This window comes from Dioscorea cayenensis, chromosome 11 (genome assembly GCF_009730915.1).
Source record: "Dioscorea cayenensis subsp. rotundata cultivar TDr96_F1 chromosome 11, TDr96_F1_v2_PseudoChromosome.rev07_lg8_w22 25.fasta, whole genome shotgun sequence".
Classification (NCBI taxonomy): domain Eukaryota; kingdom Viridiplantae; phylum Streptophyta; class Magnoliopsida; order Dioscoreales; family Dioscoreaceae; genus Dioscorea; species Dioscorea cayenensis.
Window position 1 is genome coordinate 487,141 of NC_052481.1, and position 19,117 is coordinate 506,257.

A 19,117-nucleotide genomic window follows, 5' to 3' on the forward strand; every position below is an offset into this window, starting at 1 on the left:
CGTGGGGTCCACTGCTGTGCCGAACAACACCACCCTTGAGTCTGAGGTCGATAATATTGGGTCCCATTTATTGTTTTTCATGACACGTGTTCTAATCATTTACAATTACAGATTATAAATTTGGAATTTTTCAAATTTTGAAAATGATTCGGATATATATATATATATATATATATATATATATATATGATAGTGTACATTGCATCGGCTTAATAATCAACCATTCAACCCGTAAGTTTTCAATAATAATCTATTTCTATATATATATATATAAGTAATATATGAGTAGAAGATATCCTAGTCACGTTTCAAGCTCTCATTCAAAATTTTCCTCCCAAACATAATTTTTTAAAATTTAAATTATATTACTATTTTCAAATATTTGAGCAATAATATATATATTTATATTAACATCATCTATAAAAATTATGTTAGCATAATAATAATAATAATAATAATAATAATAATAATAATAATTTTTGTTTTAGTTAAATACAAAATTCAAATGCATTTACTATTTATTTATTTATTTTTACAGTGTGGACAAACTATAACACACATTCAGTAAAAGTTAAACTTTTAAACTTCACACAATGGTGGTTTATATTTATTAATTCTCTCAACCAATTTTGTTGTTTGGTAGATTATTTGGCAACACAATTTTAATATATTTTTAGAAAAAAAAATTATCTGATTTATTTAAAATGCAAAACAAATTTAACTATGATCTAATGTATTGGAATGTCATACAATACCTCATGTGAATTCAAATCCTTTAGGCATCCAAGTCATTTGATATGTTATGATTGATTTACTTATTTATTTGACAACAATCAAACAAACGACTCCACTTAAAGTATTGCTAAGAGATAAATATGTATGAATTGATTAACTTGGTTAGGTGCCTAAAGTAATTATGAAAGTCGGTTACATGTACATCTAGAAGACTTGCAGGAGTTATATATACTGAACTAATAAATCTCTCATATCATGTAATTTTTTAAAGAGGAGAGATATGACTCTCTCATAAGATCTGTTTGTGATCCATTTAAACAATTACAATACCGTAAATGTAAAGTTTTGGTCTTATGCATGTCCACCCACTATCATGTGAGTTGTGACAATCTACTAGGGTAAGGGGTGGTTGTTTGACTTATTATACTTTGACAATGAACTATATTTCAATATGTGAAATAACATTTGTTGAATTTCTCTTCCATGGAATAAAGCAGTTGAAGATGCCGTGGTTTTACAATCACGCTCTGCTGCAAGTCATGTGTAAGTTGCAAAGACAACAGAATAGTATTTCACCTTACCTCTAAGACAGCAGAACAGAGTTTTACCATTATAAAAAATTCGATGTTCTGGGAAGTCCATATATAAATATATATATATATATATATATATATATATATATATATATATATATATATATATATATATATATATATATATATATATATATATATATATGTTCCTTCTAGGTCACCAGCGTTCAGATCTAATGGTATTTTATTTCCAAGTTTTCCAGATATAAATATCATGAAACCTTGGGTTGATAGCTTGAATAGGGTTCTAAAGAATAAAAAACTTTTACTAAGCAATGAGGATAGAGACATGGAGAGGACCATATATTCATATTAACTGGCTTATTCAGATCTTACATACATATACAGTAAATGGAGAGCATAATTATTCCAAGGCAGCAGCTGAGTGACATACAGTATAATGTGAGGAATGATAATGTGCTTGTGTGGTGTATGATATGATGCAAGTCTCTAGACCCTCATAATGCAAGCTTCATGGTAAAGCAACCTTTAATAGTTACAAATGAGGTTCCGTTTTCTACATCACCTAACTTTGATGAAAGTTTAAGGAACATAAGCTGGGGGAAAAAAGAAGATGACTACCAACCTAATTAATTTATTGTGGTTGTTTCCGGAACATCCTAACTCAGCAAAATGTTTTCTATTTTTATTTTTTGTCATTATAATACATGTCTTTTTGGAAAGGTTCTAAAAACAAATGGAAATAAAAAACATAAAATACATTTGGCATGAAATTAGTGACTCAAAATTTGGTTTTTTCATTGTTTTGAAAATTAAAGAATTAAAATATCATTGTATATATCAAGTATTATATATATAATAAGGGAAAATTATTGTTCACCCCTCGTAATTTTCAAAACTTCCCAAAAACCCCCCTCCTACTTTTACCCACCCCGGACAGCCCTTCCATTAGTGTTTAACTTCCCTTTTACCCCCTACCGTTCACTTCAAATGGGTCCATGTTGTGAAATCTCATTTTTGCCCTTGAAAATGGTGGGAAAAAAAGCGCCAAATCACATCATGTCCATTATTTTCAAGGGCTTTCTGCTTGGTTTCTGATAGATAATGCCTAGAAGTTGCATTACATCTTGTTCTTCTCCTCATTTCTCCTCATTTGGTTTGTTCGACTTCAATTCTGCCGGTTTCGTAATACGGTGAGAATCTCTTCGTTGCTATCAGTTTGACCATTCTGCGGGTGTTTATTATGGAGGGTTTTGTGGTAATGATAGATGTAAATCTGTTTCTAGAAACGAGTCTGGGTGCAGTTTATCATACCTGAAATATATAAATCGGTTTTTCCAACAGAAAATGAAGTTGATTTCCATCGGATTGGTCAAGTGCACTTCATCTTCAAATGAGCTGTAGTCGATCTTGTTGTCGAGACAGACGATGTGCCATTGTCGAATCCTACTGAAAACGAGTTCATTTCGTTGTAAAGTCCTTCTCGTTTATGGTAGTTCTTCTCGTTTGTGGTTATCTAGTTGTATATTTTAAATACTGTTTAACTCTTTGCTATTATCTGTTTAAATACATTACAAATTTGTTTAATAATTGTCGTCTCCATTTAAATTTATCTTTACTTGTTTAACTATTCATCTTAACGTGTAAATTCTCAAAGTCTCTGCGTAAAATATTGATCTTTTTCGTTTGAACTGAAGTGTTGGCAGGTGGCAGGTGGCAGGTGGCAGGTGGCAGGTGGCAGGTGGCAAGGTTATGGTATCCCGTGCATAAGAATTAATGACGGCATTAATTCTTGTGCACGGTAACATAAATATCCGAACACCCGTTCGTTGATCAGTCAATCTCGGTCCACTGTGCGTTTCACTTTTTTCTCTGATATGAAGCGTCAACCTGCTTGTGGACTTCACACCATAAATGGCAAGGAAGAACCCTTCCCATGGACAACCACTCCTCGTCGTCCTCCTCCTCCTCCTCCTACTCCTCATCTGCTTCTTGTGTATGATATTAGCTGGAGTCAGACGAAAATTCAAAGATCAACTCTATCTTAAAGGATGTCTCATGATTCTCCTCATCTTGAGAATCAATCAGTCGTAATCACAGTTAAACTATCTTTTCTTGCCCAAGTCGAAATTCCCGCATAATTGCCTGAATGCAGAGGATTCTCCAGCGGTGGATGACGGGCAAGAAATTAAGCGGGCATTTCGACTTAGGTAAAAAAAGAAAGTTTTCACTTATTGTGTGATTGCATAAGTGAAAACTTTCGTCAATGAAACATCCTTTAAGACGGAGTTGATATTTATCACTTGAGAATTGTTCTTACCGTTTATGAAACTTTCGTCAATGTACAAATATTACTTTCTGTGTTTAACTCTCAGGGGCCGTTTGGTTGGCGGTAATGTGCAAACATTACCGCCTGTTACGTGGTAATCTTTTCACATTACCATGTTTGGATTATTGGTGGTGGTAATATTGATGGTAATCTGTGATTACTAACCTTGGAAGATTACCAAGAAACTTGGTAATCCCATTACCACCAAAATAGGTGGCTATGTTGGATTACCAAGTTGGTGGTAATCTGAAATATTTTTTGGACAAATATGCCCTTTGTTTAAATATAATAATTTTCATACTTTATTTGTTGGATAAAAAGATTAAATTTAAATAACATTATTTTTTGAATATGTTTAGCTTCGAAAATTTAATTTTTATCCAAAATTTTATTTTATTTTAAATTTAAACTTGCATAAAATAGTAGACACAAGGGTATTTTGGGAAATTTAGAATATTACCAAGTTTATTACTATGTAACATGATTTTCCAACCAAACATCGTTATCATGAATTACCACAACATTCCTGGGCATATAACATTCCCAATCTTATTACCACGATAATCTCGTTACGTGGTAATATATCATTACCGCGAACCAAACGGCCCCTCAGGATCTTCGCTTAAGTCAGACCATGACGCATTGATTAATAGACGTTTTTATGAATGTGTTTGCTTAACCTTTTTTAATGTGTTGCGTTCTACGTTGTGTAGGTTTAAGTTGATGCGTATGTTATGCAACCGCCGTGAGCATTCGAATGTACAGATACTTGGTGAATCAAACCGAAATCTTAATAGACGAACGAGGGTCGACTCGCGAGTGTCCAAGGTCCGAGAAGACGTTGTAAATGTTGTAAATGTTGCAAATGTTGTAAATGTTGTAAATGTTTAAATTAAACAAGCTTATTTGAGTGTGAACTTCTGATATTTAATCAGATTCTCCATTGTAAACGTTTAAATTTTTTAAACAAACAAACTTATTTGAGTGTCAACTTGTGATAACTTGTGAAATTTAAATAGAGACATAGTAAAAACAATTTGAGAAACAAAAAACGGCATTGTAAACAAAGCAAAAAGTTAAACAATAATCAATTTACTCTTTAAACAATGACAACAGTGTTTAAGAAAATACATAAAGAAGTTTAAACAGTGACCCAGGAGGTACTCATCTTCAACGCGATGTCAGTGAAATCATTCAATTTAAACAATAACATATATTTTAAAACAGTTAAATCACTATATTTAAGCGGTTTACATATTATTTAAATGATATAGAATTTATTTAAACAGTTAACCGTTAATTTAAACACTATATGTATCGGTTTAAACATAAAAAGCTGAGCGTTTTAAAGCAGAGACTCATGATAAGGTGAGAACTTTCATTCGGCGATGACAATATGGCTTTCCTCAGCACGGTGACATATATTTCCTTTTTGCCCTTGGGATGGAGGGAAAAATACCGCCTAATTACATCACGTCTAGTCTAACCTCTATGCATACAACTGTGCACTTTTGTGTTTGCCTTTCTGATTGTTGTTTGTTCTTTACATCTTCTTCTTCTTCATCATCTTCTTCTTCTTCTTTTTGTTCTTCTTTTCATTTGGTTTGTACGATTTGGTTTTCGGCCGATATATTATGGAGAGTTTTTGTGGTATTGCTAGATACAACGGGGAGGGAAGAGTGCTAATATTCACGGCTCAGACTTCTTGGGAGTTGGTGTTAGCTGAGATATGCAAGTTGAGATTAAAATACCGATTAAATAACAAACACTATTAATCAGACATAATTAAAGAACTTACCATGTCCAACGCGTCTTTTTCGTACCCTAGGCATGAAGAATAATGCATGTATTCTTGTTTATCATTGTTAAGGACGACGACATGGAAGTGTCCATTCATGATTATCGGGAGGATGACAATTTGAACTTCATGCAAGTTGCTGCGACAAGATCTCCGATCATAGCCATAGTTGTTTCATGCGCCGTCACTCGCTTTGACATAAACGAACAAATGCGGGTCTTAGGATGGAGGCTCGCTTCTTGTAAGGATATGGCACTTTGCTCGGCACTTTTTGTATTATGACATCGAAAGCGTCCCATCACATCATCTCGTGACCATCTCCTTCCCTCAAGCGAGTGTATAATTTGTCCCGTGAGGTGTCGAGACGGTCATTCTTCCATACAGCGATCTGTCAGGGTTAAACGATAACATATATAATTAGACCATATTCGAAATATTTAAATGATATTATCAATTTTCAAATGATATTATAAATAATTACACGTTAAGTAGATAAATTAAATGATAATATATAAACATTTAAACACTATCATAAAATCTTTAAACACTATCATAAAAACTTTAAACACTATCGTGAAAACTTTAAACACTATCATAAAAACTTTAAACTTACCTGTCCATACGGCAGTTGAGGAAGATCCTCATCAACTCCTACTCGTATTTGTTAAGACGCGATTGGCCAACCCATTTTTTCTTCTTCGGATCAAAGACTTTCAGAGCCGTCTCGTCCCATTTTTTATTGCCCTTGATCATCTCTCTCGTTGCTCGGTCTTCATGGGATACTGTCGTTGCGCCTTGACGGTGTTCATCACAAGCAACATCTTCCTTCGATGCGGGGACGGCGACAGCATCATTCGCAGACACATCCTTCCATGGTTGTTGTTGTTGTGGGATTGTGTCTGGCTTCGATGCGGGGACGACGGCGACGAAAGATCAACCGCGATACATCCTTACATGGTTGTTGTTGTCGTGGGATTGTGTCGCCTCGACGGGGACGACGATCGACGACGATCAACTGCAGACACATCCTTACATGGTTGTTGTTGTTGTGGGATCGTGTCCAGCCCGATGCGAGGACGACGGCAAAGCATCAACCGCAAAACATACCCTTCACACTGCTTCTTGTTGTGGGATTGTGTCACCGCCGATGCGGTATCGCTGGACACGGCCACCAGCAACGTATTCAACGATCTTCTCAACCGTAGCCACACTGACAAGCATCAACGGAGACACACCCTTAGCTTGTTATTGTTCTTCGTGATTGTGTCCATCTTTGATGCCGCGACTCTTGAGAGCCCGGTTCCACCGGTCGGGATTTCGTTAATCGAGAGAGTAAACGATCTTCTCAACCGCGACAATGACCACATCATCTACGATGTCCTCCACCGTCATGGCCATGTCATCAACGGTGATCAGAACTAAATGATCGCACCGTGCCCGATGGTTTTTGCTATTGTTTACGTCGTCCCTACGATGGAGACAGAGGCAGTATTGTTCTTCTCTTTTTCGCAAGTCTCTTCGAATGTGGTCGTCTTGGAATGGCCACCCCGATGATGTCGTCATCGTCAAATTCCGACGCCTCGTTTGTCCGGTGCTTCATTTCTTTTGGAGGGACGGCGTAGTCGATCATGAACGTCCCTTCCACCGCTTCAACACGAGCGACAAGCGAGGAAACTTCGATCGTCAATATCCGCACGCCCGCATAAGAGTTGCAGTGACATCTTCGACTAATGTCGCTCGGTGGGTCGCCACGGTCGGAGGGGCCGCCATGGTCGGGGTCGCCAAAATTGGGGGACCGCTCATTGTCATGGTAGGGGGTTGTTGCACCCAGCGGTGTAGGGGAGGGTTTTTTTCCAGTTGTCGAGGAATGCGTGCGCGTGGTGCAGGTCGGAAGTAGGAGAACGGCGCTGAGCGCCAGCACGATAGAGGCTTCCCTCTCATCCTCGCTTTCGAGCAAGTGGTTCCGGAGCAATAGCATCCATCCGCTCGGTTGACCCTCAACAAATATTTCTTCTTCAAGATTCACGGAACCAAACTCGAGAAACTAACATATGTAAACCAAACAATTTCAGTGAAATCATTCAGTTTAAACATTGCAGACTATATTTAAACAGAGTTTTTATATATTTAAACATTATAGAATATATTTAAATGGAAAACAAAATATTTAAACCTTTATGAATTAAGTTTAAACTGTAAATAATAAAGTTAAACGCTAAATAATAAGTTTAAACATTAAAGACTTCTGTTAAACATTGTCCATGATTTATTATCTCTTTTCCTTCGAGTGATGACAAGCTAGTTTCTACCGTCGTTTGCTTCCGGTAACTGCTTTCACCGTAGCACAGCATCCTTGGGATCTTGCCGAAACGGACTTTCTTTCCCGTTCCGATTAGCTCGTAAAACCATACGTTAAGCGCGATCGAGCACCCCTTAATATACCCTGTGTTGGCCTTCTTCCTGGCGCATCTATCTTGCACTCAAGCGGCTACTTGTGGAATGTCCTTCATAAGCCACTTAGCTGCGCTCGCGCCTACGTGCATCGCCCTCACTACGGTGTAGATCATCGACATAATCAACGATCCAGTCGAACCGAGCATGATGTATTCGGGAAGAGGACTGTACCTATGAGGTACACCATCAGGAGTTTGACAAAATTTTCTTCTTCCCCCCTCTGTCGAACAAGTTGCACAAGAGTGCTCTTGATGGAGTCTCTGCGTCTCTCGTGAGGTTTTGACAAATACCTCCCTTGAACGCCGAGCGGGTTTTTATTCTTCTTAAACAAGACGCTACGCCATCACAACGCGTATGCAAGAACGAGGGCCACATCTCGAGGCTCGAAACTCAGCGAGCTTTCCCCGATCCTCGAATTTATCGTGCGGCCATCGCATCTTTGCAATAGAGAATCAAGAAGGGCCCTCTCTTGGTATATAGCTTCCACCGATGAACGTCGCAAACGGTGTCCTTTGGATGATCTCCCATTGTCGAGGGGTCATGTTATCTTTTAATTCAGCTAATATCTCCACTACCGATGTCAAATAGCATCGCCCATTAATTAGGTTGACCGCCATAGTCACAAGGCTGCGACAATAACAACACATTCAACATGCAGTATTCAAAATGTTTAAGCGGAAATATAAGATTTTAAACAGAGATATCAATTGTTAAACAGAGACATAGTGTATTAAACAGAGACAACAATACTTAAACAGAGAAAACAAAATTTAAACGGTAACATCCCATTTCTGAAACGTAAACCTCATTTGTAAAACTGCAACCATATCAAATGAAAGGGGAAATGTACATTATAAATATTACACAAATCATAACAATCGAAAAAACTATTTCGATAGTGTATACAGACGAAAATGCAACACAAAACAAAACCCTAACAAAACCCCGGCCGAGAAATCCCTATGCAGACTTCAATATCTTCCAACAAAAAAAGGAGCACAAATCAAAACCGAAAAATCTTTCTTTTGTAATGTAATAGTTAACATAAAACCATACTCAATACCTTAGATCTGCAAACCGATGAAATCCCAACTACTTGCGCTGGGACTTCTCCTTCGAGATACTCGGTGGAAAGGAAAAGTCTGAATTATAGAGGTCATGCACGTAGAGACAACTTTCGAGACGACTTCGAAATAGAAAAGTTCGAAGACGCGAGTTGAGAAAAAACAAGTAAACGGCTCCAATAAATTCATCTCTTGGGGTTACCCTACGGAAAACCCCCCCCACTTCCTCTCATACCGCCGAAATGGCTGCAGCCACGACTCCCCATGCAAGGGCATTTTCGTCCATGAAATTTGAAAATCACTCCGTTGACATCCGTTACATGTTTTGGGGGTTTGAAAAACATAGAGTTAAAAAGGAAAGGGTTTTTGGGGATTGCAAAACTAACGGGGTGTTTTTGGTAATATTGCAAACTTAGAGGGGTTTTTTTGGCAATTTCCACTATAATAAATTTGGGCAAGCTAGAACATTCAACCATTGTTGAGAGAGAGAGAGTTGAACCTAAAGACGGTTAAAATGTTATATGTATATATAATAATATAACCATACAAGTTACAAGTGAACAAAATCCGTTTATATTATGTAGTTATATGATTTATAAAGATTAATAGAAGACATGTGAACTTAAAAATTTGAAAAATAAAAAACTATTAAATTATATAAATTAAAAAAAATGTGTTATATATAACCACTCATCTCAACTAACGATAATGTGGTAAGAAAACTTTGAGATCTCAATCTGATCAGAAAAATAGTTACTAATCTTCTATCACAAATGATACCTAATCTTAACATATCTAACAATTTGCTATAAATCCATGAAATAAGAGTTTTTTATTTTATTTTTTTTTTTCACAAGAAATCCTATATGATGGTTTTGTGATTAAATTTTCAATCACGATCATAATTCTCCATTTATTAAAAAATGAACGGTAGATCATAAAAATATAATAACAACAATAAGGAGAAGAAAGTAAAGAAGAAGAAGAAAATGCATGATGATGCATGTTGGGTCTCATTATGCAAGCTCCTTCAATATAATGGCCGGCGGAGCTCGTCGGAGCCACTTCCACAAGACTGCAACTCCGGCCTCGTCTACGTCTACGACCTCCCTCTCTGTGACCAGCTTTCCAATTCTGGCTTTGGCCCAAAAACCACAGACCTCGCAGGAACAATCCTTGACCACCTCCTGTCATCTTGGCACTCAGTTGGCAGCGGAGCTCATCTACCACTATCGCATTCTCTGTCACCCTTGCCGCACTACCAACCCCTCTCATGCCACTACCTTCTACATTCCCTTCTACGCTGGCCTTGGCGTAGGAAAACACCTCTGGTCACCCAACTCCACACGAGACCGGGACCGTGACTGTTCTTTACTGCTTAAGTGGCTAGCAAAGCAAGAATCTTGGAATCAATCCAATGGGCAAGACCACTTTATCGTCTTTGGCAGGATAACATGGGACTTTCCGTCGAGCCAAGGACAGTGACTGGGGCTCCAGCTTTCTATTCATGCCGGCAATGCGCCATGTGACTCGTCTTCTCCTTGACCGAAGCCCGTGGGACAAGCGTGAGGTGGGAATCCCTTATCCGACCGGCTTCCACCCGACAACACCTGGAGAAGTCCGTGACTGGCAGAGCTTCGTGCTAAGCAGGAACCGGTCGACGTTGTTCAGCTTCGCAGGATCAGCCCGTGCTAGATTCACTGATGACTTCCGGGGATTGCTGATGAAGGAATGTGAAAAGGCCGAAGAACAATGCTGATCTGTTTCTTGTATGGCCGATGTGCAATGCATTGGTGGTGGTGGATCAGCTTTGAGCTTGTTCTTGAACTCGGCGTTCTGTTTGCAGCCCAGAGGTGATAGCTTTACTAGGAGATCTATGTTTGATTGCATAGTGGCCGGGGCAATTCCAGTGATGTTCTGGAGAAGAAGTGCATATGACTAGTGCACGCCCAAATCCTCTGCAATCCCGGCCTCAGCCTGCGCACAACCAGCTCTCTCCTCTCCTGTCTTTCCCTCCTCCACCTCCTTTCTCCTATTCGTCTATATTCCCTCCCCTATCCTCTCCTCCTTCAACACCGTCCTCTGTTCCCTCGCCGCAGCCCCTCCTTCCTCCCTTCCCCGTCTCCACCCCATCTTCCTCTACTCCCAGCTCCTCTCCTCGGGCCTCCTTCCCAACCATCTCACTTTCCCCTTCCTCTTCAAGCACTGCTCTCTCCGTCTCCTCGCCACCTCTGGCCAGTGCCTCCATTCACACGTCTTCATCCAGAACGCCATGGTTTTCTTCTATGCGACTTGCGGGTTTATCCGGCGCGCGAGGAGAGTGTTCGATGAAATGCCCCAGAAAGACTTAGTCTCGTGGAATTCTCTTCTGATCGGGTACTTGAGGTGCGGGGTGGCAGACGAGGCGATGGATGTTTTCCATAGAATGGGGGATAGGAACGTTATTAGTTGGAATTCAATTATTACGGGGTTTGTTCAGTGTGGCCTGGAGAAGGCGGCTCTAAGTTTATTCCATGAAATGCAGGCGGGGGCTTTGTTGTTAAACCTGACAAGATTACAGTGGCCAGTGTGATCTCTGCTTGCGCTTCTCTTGGTGCTTTTGATCAGGGACGATGGAATGGGTGCATGGCTACTTCAAAATGTGTGGCATAGAGTTGGATGTTGTAATTGGTACCGCGCTTATAGATATGTACGGCAAATGTGGGTGCTTGGCTGGAGCTTTGGAGGTGTTTGATGAAATGCCTGACAAAGATGTGCTGGCTTGGACTGCCATGATCTCGGCTTTCGCTATCCATGGGTTTGGAGAGGAGGCTTTTGCTCTTCTAGAGAAGATGGAAAGGCAAGGAACAAAGCCGAACCAAGTGACGTTTGGTGCGCTGCTATGCGCTTGTGCTCACTCAGCCATGGTGGAAAGGGACCGTTGGTGTTTTGAGGCAATGAAGAAAGTATACATTATTGAACCACAGCAGCAACACTACCCTTGCCCTGCATGGTGGATTTACTTGGAGGAGCGGGCTTATTTGCTGAGGCATCATTGATACTCATTGGAAGCATGACAGTTTTTGTTTGGGGAGCACTTCTTGGTGCCTGCAGGTTGCATGGAAATATAGAGCTTGGTGAAAGAGTTGCAGGCCGTTTGATTGGAATGGACCCTCTCAATCATGCTTTCTATATAATTCTTTCCGACATTTATGCAAAGGTTGACAGATTTGAGGATGTGAAGAAAGTGAGGAAATTGATGCAAGAGCATGGGATCAAGAAGACAGCTCCTGGTTGTAGTTCGGTTGAAATTGATGGGGAGGTGCGTGAGTTTTCAGTAAAACTAGCACCATGTGATGATGATGTACTTGACGAGCTGGTGCTTATTTTGGACTTGATGTATGAAGAGCTGAAAATTCAGTAACCCACTGTTTACCCACAGGAGATTTAAACAATGTTTTCTTCGTCCTTGTCATCAGACAGAAGCGTAGGAAGATCATCCGGAATGACGGACAACACATAATCAAGAGTAGGGGAAGAGGAAGAAGCCCAAAGATTATGATAAAAGGAAAGAAACTCATTCTCAATATCATCATGAAGAGTAAAAATATTGCCATTATTATCTCTAAGGGAGTGAATTTTAGATTTAACCTGGCGGGCCTTGATGACCCGGTGAAAGAACGCAGAGTTGACATCCCCCTGGTTAATCCACTGCATCCGTGCTCGCTGAGCCCAGAAGATGGAATTCTAACGCAAAAGGGCAGCAAGACGATTGCGTAAGGAACGGAGCCAAAGATAATTCCACGGATCCGGAAGAGAAAGATCACGCTCTTCTGTAGCAGTGATCTCCGCTTCTAGATTCGTGATCTCCATATCAATAGGTCTTAAACCTGCAACACGCCAAGCAATGAGGTTATGCTTAGCACGATTAATACAATGATGGAAAGAATGCATGGGAGAAGAGGAACTGGAAGAATCATTAAAAGCTTTCAAAATATTGCTATGACACCCCTGATAATTTAACCAGTAGTTATCAAAGCGAAAAACAGGGTTTTTGGAATGTGCATAAGAGCGAGCCTCCAGCAAAAGGGGGGAGTGATCAGAACAAGCTCTCGGGAGATGGCGGTTATGGATAGAAGAGAAGTGAGTAGCCCAATCACTGTTGACGAGGAACCGATCAAGACGGGCCCAGCGGTAAGCCAACCCCGTCCGGTTATTGCACCAAGTGAAGCAAGATCCTACAAAATCAACATCAATTAGGGCATTACAAGAAACAAAATTAGAAAACAAGTGCGATTTAGAAGAATAAGAACGAGGTTGCCGCCACGAAATTCCGACTCAGAGAGAACCGCATTAAAGTCACTCGCAAGGACCCAAGGTAGGCGAGTGTCACTGATTCTGGAGAGAGTGTTCCAAAGGGTTTTCTGAAAAGCCAGAATCTGGGAGTTATAAACAATGGAGAGGATCCAAGGGCCATCCATGGAGGTAATCACTAAGTTAAGGGACATAGAAGTAGCAGCGACAGGAGTCACCCTGCCAAGGCAGCGAGACCAAAGGGTGATGATGCCTCCTGATAAACCACAAGCCGGAATGGCCGCCCACTCCCAATGCTTAGCAAACCTGTTGCAAAACCGAAGAGAGCGAGAATGATCAGTTTTCGTCTCAACCAGACAGATAATAGAAGGTTTGAAACGTCGAATGAAATCATTAATCCGATCAATAGTACGGGGGTTAAACGCCCCGCGACAGTTCCAACAAAGAATTTTGATATGAGCCGACATAATAAAACCAAAAGGGGAGAAACCACAAAGAGAAGGAGGTTAAGAAGTGGTGGAAGATCTCCCTTTCTTAGGGCGAGACTTGTTTTTAGTGGGTGCCCGTCTGGCAAGGGCTTCCAGTTTGACATCTTTTTGATAGTTGGATAAGAGCATATCATCATCTGGTTCAAAGGGGGAACCAGAGCCATCAGAGCCCACCAAAGATCCTTCATCACCCAAGTCATCGAAATCCTCCATAAGATGATCATGCTGAGGAGGGGGATGAAGAGCATTCACAACACGATCCACCAGAGAGGAGTGTGAATGGTCATTGTCATTGGGAAGGGCTGAAGTGAGCAGTAAAGGCTGAGTTGGTTGGGAAAGGATGGGTGATGAACGGTTGGGGACATGATGTGACGGAGAGGAAGGAGCAGAGCATCTCAGACTAATGCTTTTATCGGGCAGAGCAACAAGAGATAGAGCTGGGTCAACAGGGTGATGGGGAACTATACTCTCCTCGGGACCCGGAGGGGAGAAAGTAGGTTCTCCCTCGGGACGAGACGAGGCATGGATAGTGATGGGCTTCTCGAGAGGCGGGAAAGCAGATTTACTCGAGATGCGAAGAGACGTAGAGCCGCGGCGAGAAATGCCACCACGTGTCGGGAAGCTGGAAGGCTGAGCAGAATCATGGTGCCACGTGTCAGAATCGGCCATCGTCCCCGGATCGTCGTCCGGGCCGGAGTTACGCAAGCCACCACGACCACGGCCATGACCCAGGTGCCCCCTACGGTTTCGAGGGGTTTCAACCCGAGCTCAAAAAGCCGAAGAATCATCATCAGTCCCAGGAATAGGATTCAGATTAGGTTCGTTGGGAACCAAAGAGTCCATCCTCTGTTCGTTAGCCACGCCAGGAGATCGAGGGGGCTCATCTACCTCCATCACCCGCTCCGTGGAGCCGGTGGGTGGCTGAGGAGCAGAGTTCGCTCTCCGGCTGCTGACGAGAGGGTAGTTTGATTCCCCATGACCAATGCGACCGCAACTGTAACAAAAGACAGGAAGTTTTTCATATAGCGCAAGAATGAAAATAGAATTGTCGCCATACTTAACCCAGGTTCCTTTTTGGAGAGGAAGGTCGAGGTCCAATTCAATACAAATCCGGGCATACTTGGATCGAGACAAGTTCAGAGTATGTTCATCAATTTTCAGAACTTTTCCAAAGTGAGAGGCAATGCTCTCCAACAGATCACCATGCCAGAGCTCTATGGGGACGTGAAGTTGTAACCAAACAGCTGACGTTGAAAGTTTTTCAAAGGCAGGTTGGAATGATTCACGCCATTCCGAGAGTTGCAAGATTCTGCCGTCGATGGTCCAAGGCCCATCCCAGAGGAGTTTTGATTGCATTTCAATAGATTCACAGCGAATGAAGTAAAAGCCATTAGGAAGATCGGTGATAGAAAATTCACCAAGACCCTTCCAGGCGTCAGCAAGTGCATGTTTCGCTTGATCTAAAGGCAAGGACTTTCCCAAGAATTTGGCATAGAGAGCAGAATGCATTTTGTCCCTGGCCGTCAGCCATTGATCACGATCAATGGAAATACAACTGTGGGTTGAGATTTTCAGTTTGTCAAAGTGCGGCTTTTGAAGGTGCAAAGGAAGATCGAAAGCGGAAGTCCGAGAAGAAGAGCCCACAACACGAGCCCAAGAGACTCCTGGGATTGTTGAGGAAGGATCAGGAGGTTGTGAAGGAGGCTTCCGAGAGGGAGCTGAAGAACTCATATCGAAAAAAAGATCGGTAATGCAATGACAGATCTTTAGTAGCGGTACTTTGGTAGAATTGTCGGCATCCGCCATTAACTCAATTTTTACTTAAAATAGTAATTAATATTTTTTTAAAAAAAAGGTTTGCATGCACTTGTAAGTCCATCATAAAAAAATATATTTATATATATAAAAAATTGTTCATCAAACCCCTGTGCAAGATGAGGAGAAGCCTGTTAAGTAGAGAACCATGCTCACTCTTCAGATTGATCATGGTCTCCATATCCATGCAATCCTAATGAAATGAGTGTGCATGATCAGTAGAAATGAAGATTGATGAGCTTGTCATGCCAGTCTCTGACTTTGAAACTTTTCTGTCTGAAACTTTGCTGCAAAGTTATATATTAATTATTGCATCTTAGAATCAATGCAAGGACTTGATTTCCAGATGCCCAAACAGAAGATGACAAGATGATGTAAAATTAATAATAATAAGCTACAATTAGAACTAGCATTGTGGGCAAACATGGCATTGAAAGGGAAAACCACATTAATGGATATAAACAATGTATTCCTCGTTAACTAATTCCAAAGCTACTATTGTGGATATATGAAGAATCTACAACCTTAATGTTAATCTACAAGTAACCAATGTCTTCTAATTCATTAAAATGCCATAATGTGGAGCACTTACCCACCGTTTTCCCTCAATCCAAACACGTCCTTATAGGATCCTCTTCTCTGCACTACGTTTACTCATTCAGTGAATTATATCTTTGAACTGTTCTTTGATATATCCACTGTATCATTTTTTAACGAGAGTTACTGTTGATCAAATCTGCATATGATTATCTTTCCTTGGATTTATGTTCTTTGTTATTAATTAATTAACCCCTATAAAACAATTGGAGATGTTCATATGGGATAACCTAAGAATTAATCTATGAATGTACATGTATCGAGTAAGCTAACTTGGACAATTTGTTCGGCTTAACAACAAAAAAGAATAGCTTGGATGGGATTGAGATTGAGAGTTTAAAATACAAGAAATTCAGACGGCAAATGATGAACATTGCTAAAAATTTAAAAAAAGCAAACCTCATTAATTTTCATAACTTCATTGACTCTTCTTCGATGAAATATGTGAAATATTTCATATACAGACAAATGATCTGATGTAAAATCTTGATGTGAAATATATATATTTGGGTTGCAGAGAGGAGCTTCAGCTAAAGAAAACCAAAAATAAGATACGAAGAGAACCGACAAGGCTTAATTATAAGGCCAGGTCCTTGGAAACACAGCTTGATATGATATTTTTGACAGTCTCGGTGCCAGAACTAAAATAATGGAAATCATATTGAAGATTCCAGTTTGTGCCTCCTTTCACTATAAATTAATTAGAAGCAGGTTCTCTTAGAACATCAGAAAGCCTCCCATGGACATGGAGTTCATGTCAGGGCTCTACCGTCTCATAACAGCAATCATTGTTCTGCTGGTGACCATCTTTGTTATCAAAATCTTGAGGAGAATTTGGTCCAAAGGTGATAACAAGAAGCTCTTCCCACCAATGGCTGGCACTATCTTCCATCAGCTACTCAACTTCAGCACAGTACATGATTACCACACCAAGATTTCACGCAAGTACAAAACCTTCAGATTGTTCACCCCTTTTGGCAACCACACCTACACAGTTGACCCGAAGAACATTGAATACATCCTGAGAACCAACTTCAAGAACTACGGCAAGGTAATCCATAATCCTACATATATATATATATATACACAGACCGTCACAAGTTAATTAATTAACTAGCATGTCTAACAAAAGCATATATATATATATAATATATCTAATTAGGGAGAGTACAATTATCAAAATTGTAAAGAGCTGTTTGGTGATGGAATTTTTGCGGTTGATGGTGATAAGTGGCGCCATCAAAGAAAACTCGCGAGCTACGAATTCACTACAAAGGTCTTGAGGGACTTCAGCGGTGTGGTTTTCAAAAGCAATGCAGCCAAACTGGCGCAAATAGTTCACAGGGGAGCTAGCTCTAATCAAACACTTGAAATTCAGGTTTCTACTGGCTATTTACCCAGATCAAACCAAACACACGAGTTATCTAAGCTCAATCCAACCTGAAAAACTTACTGAAAGGAATTAGGAAGATAATTGATGCATTTAATTTAAGTTTTTAACATATGTGGGGAACACTGATGTGCAGGACTTGTTCATGAGATCAACAATGGACTCAATTTTCAATGTGGGTTTCGGTGTGGAGCTGGACAGTTTAGGAGGACCAGATGCAGGGAATACATTCACAAAGGCATTTGATAATTCTAGTGAATATATCATACGTCGATATTTCAATCCATTCTGGAAGATCATGAGGTTTATGAACATTGGACCTGAGGCAGAGCTCAAGGAAGGGATCAAACTGATTGATGACTTTGTCTACAAAATCATTCATACAAGGATGGAACACGAGTCCACCCAAAGACAGTGATTCAGTTAAGTTCATATAAATCATATGGCAGGCTTACTTGTAAAATTGAAAACTTCTTTAATACAAGGATGCTAATTCGTAATGCAGATGAAGAAGGAAGATATTTTATCAAGGTTTCTGGTTGAAAGGGAGAAAGATCCAGCGAACATGACAGACAAATACTTGAGAGACATAATACTGAACTTTCTCATAGCCGGGAAGGATACCACAGCAGGAACCTTGTCTTGGTTCATCTACATGCTATGCAAACACCCACGGGTACAAGACAAGGTTGCTCAACAAGTTAAGGAAGCAACAAAAGCCTGCAAAAACACCGAGATTGATGAATTTGCCAGGAATTTAACAGATAAAGCTCTTGACGAGATGCATTACCTTCATGCAGCCTTAACTGAGACTTTGAGACTATACCCTTCAGTTCCCCTGGTGAGCTGAAATTCTGAAGTCTTAATTAGTTGCATTGATTACAGATAAACAGCCTCACATGATCACATAGCCTAATTAAACAAATTTTTGCCATAGGACGCCAAGGTTTGCTTTTCCGATGATACATTACCGGATGGTTTCACAGTGGAGAAGGGAGACATCATTTTCTATCAACCTTACCCAATGGGAAGAATGAAGTATATCTGGGGAAATGATGCAGAGATTTTCAGACCCGAAAGATGGCTTGATGATAATGGGATTTTCAAGCCTGAGAGCCCTTTCAAGTTTACAGCCTTTCAGGTAAGAAAAATTCTGTAAACCAGATAAAAATGGACAAATTATTCATTAGTGAAATACTGACTTTTCAGGCTGGTCCAAGAATTTGCCTGGGAAAAGACTTTGCTTATAGGCAAATGAAGATATTTGCTGCTGTTCTTCTCCATTTCTTCAGCTTCAAGCTCAGAGATGAGGACAAGGTGGTCAAATATAGAACCATGATAACTCTTCATATTGATCAAGGTCTTCATATTAATGCTTTTCATAGATGAGTCAGCAAGAAAATCTGTTTCAGTCTTGTGTTGTTTGGAGCATTATCACGGTAATAAGAATTCTCAATAAAAAAAAATTATAAAAAAATCAAGCATGCAGCGTCTACAAATGCTAAATTAATTATTGACTCATTGTATTTCAGAAACTAAAAATAACCACCATTGTGAACAGTCCTCATTATGAAAAATCAAGCATGGCTACCTTCTAATG

General features: G+C 40.1%; 2 protein-coding genes and 2 pseudogenes across 2 annotated transcripts; 3 read left to right on the forward strand and 1 right to left on the reverse strand.

Moving 5' to 3' along the window:
• The first annotated feature begins 9,957 nt into the window (after positions 1 to 9,957).
• LOC120271866 lies at positions 9,958 to 10,911 on the forward strand (annotated as a pseudogene).
• A 635-nt stretch (positions 10,912 to 11,546) lies between these two features.
• LOC120272169 (pentatricopeptide repeat-containing protein At1g06143-like) lies at positions 11,547 to 12,337 on the forward strand. The gene is made up of 2 exons (XM_039278932.1): positions 11,547 to 11,962; positions 12,028 to 12,337. Exons 1-2 carry the CDS (start codon positions 11,547 to 11,549, stop codon positions 12,335 to 12,337), a joined length of 726 nt encoding a protein of 241 aa, XP_039134866.1.
• A 2,146-nt stretch (positions 12,338 to 14,483) lies between these two features.
• LOC120272170 lies at positions 14,484 to 15,521 on the reverse strand. The gene has a single exon (XM_039278933.1). It carries the CDS (start codon positions 15,519 to 15,521, stop codon positions 14,484 to 14,486), a length of 1,038 nt encoding a protein of 345 aa, XP_039134867.1.
• Positions 15,522 to 16,834: 1,313 nt separating this feature from the next.
• On the forward strand, positions 16,835 to 18,998 carry LOC120271865 (annotated as a pseudogene).
• The last annotated feature ends 119 nt before the right edge of the window (positions 18,999 to 19,117 follow it).

Coding starts and splice junctions, on each gene's coding strand:
- LOC120272169 (XM_039278932.1), top strand. CDS start 11,547: ATGGAATGGGTGCATGGCTACTTCAAAATGTGTGGCATAGAGTTGGAT. Junction 11,963..12,027: donor GAGCGGGCTTATTTGCTGAG/GCATCATTGATA, acceptor TGGTGCCTGCAG/GTTGCATGGAAATATAGAGC.
- LOC120272170 (XM_039278933.1), bottom strand. CDS start 15,521: ATGGCGGATGCCGACAATTCTACCAAAGTACCGCTACTAAAGATCTGT.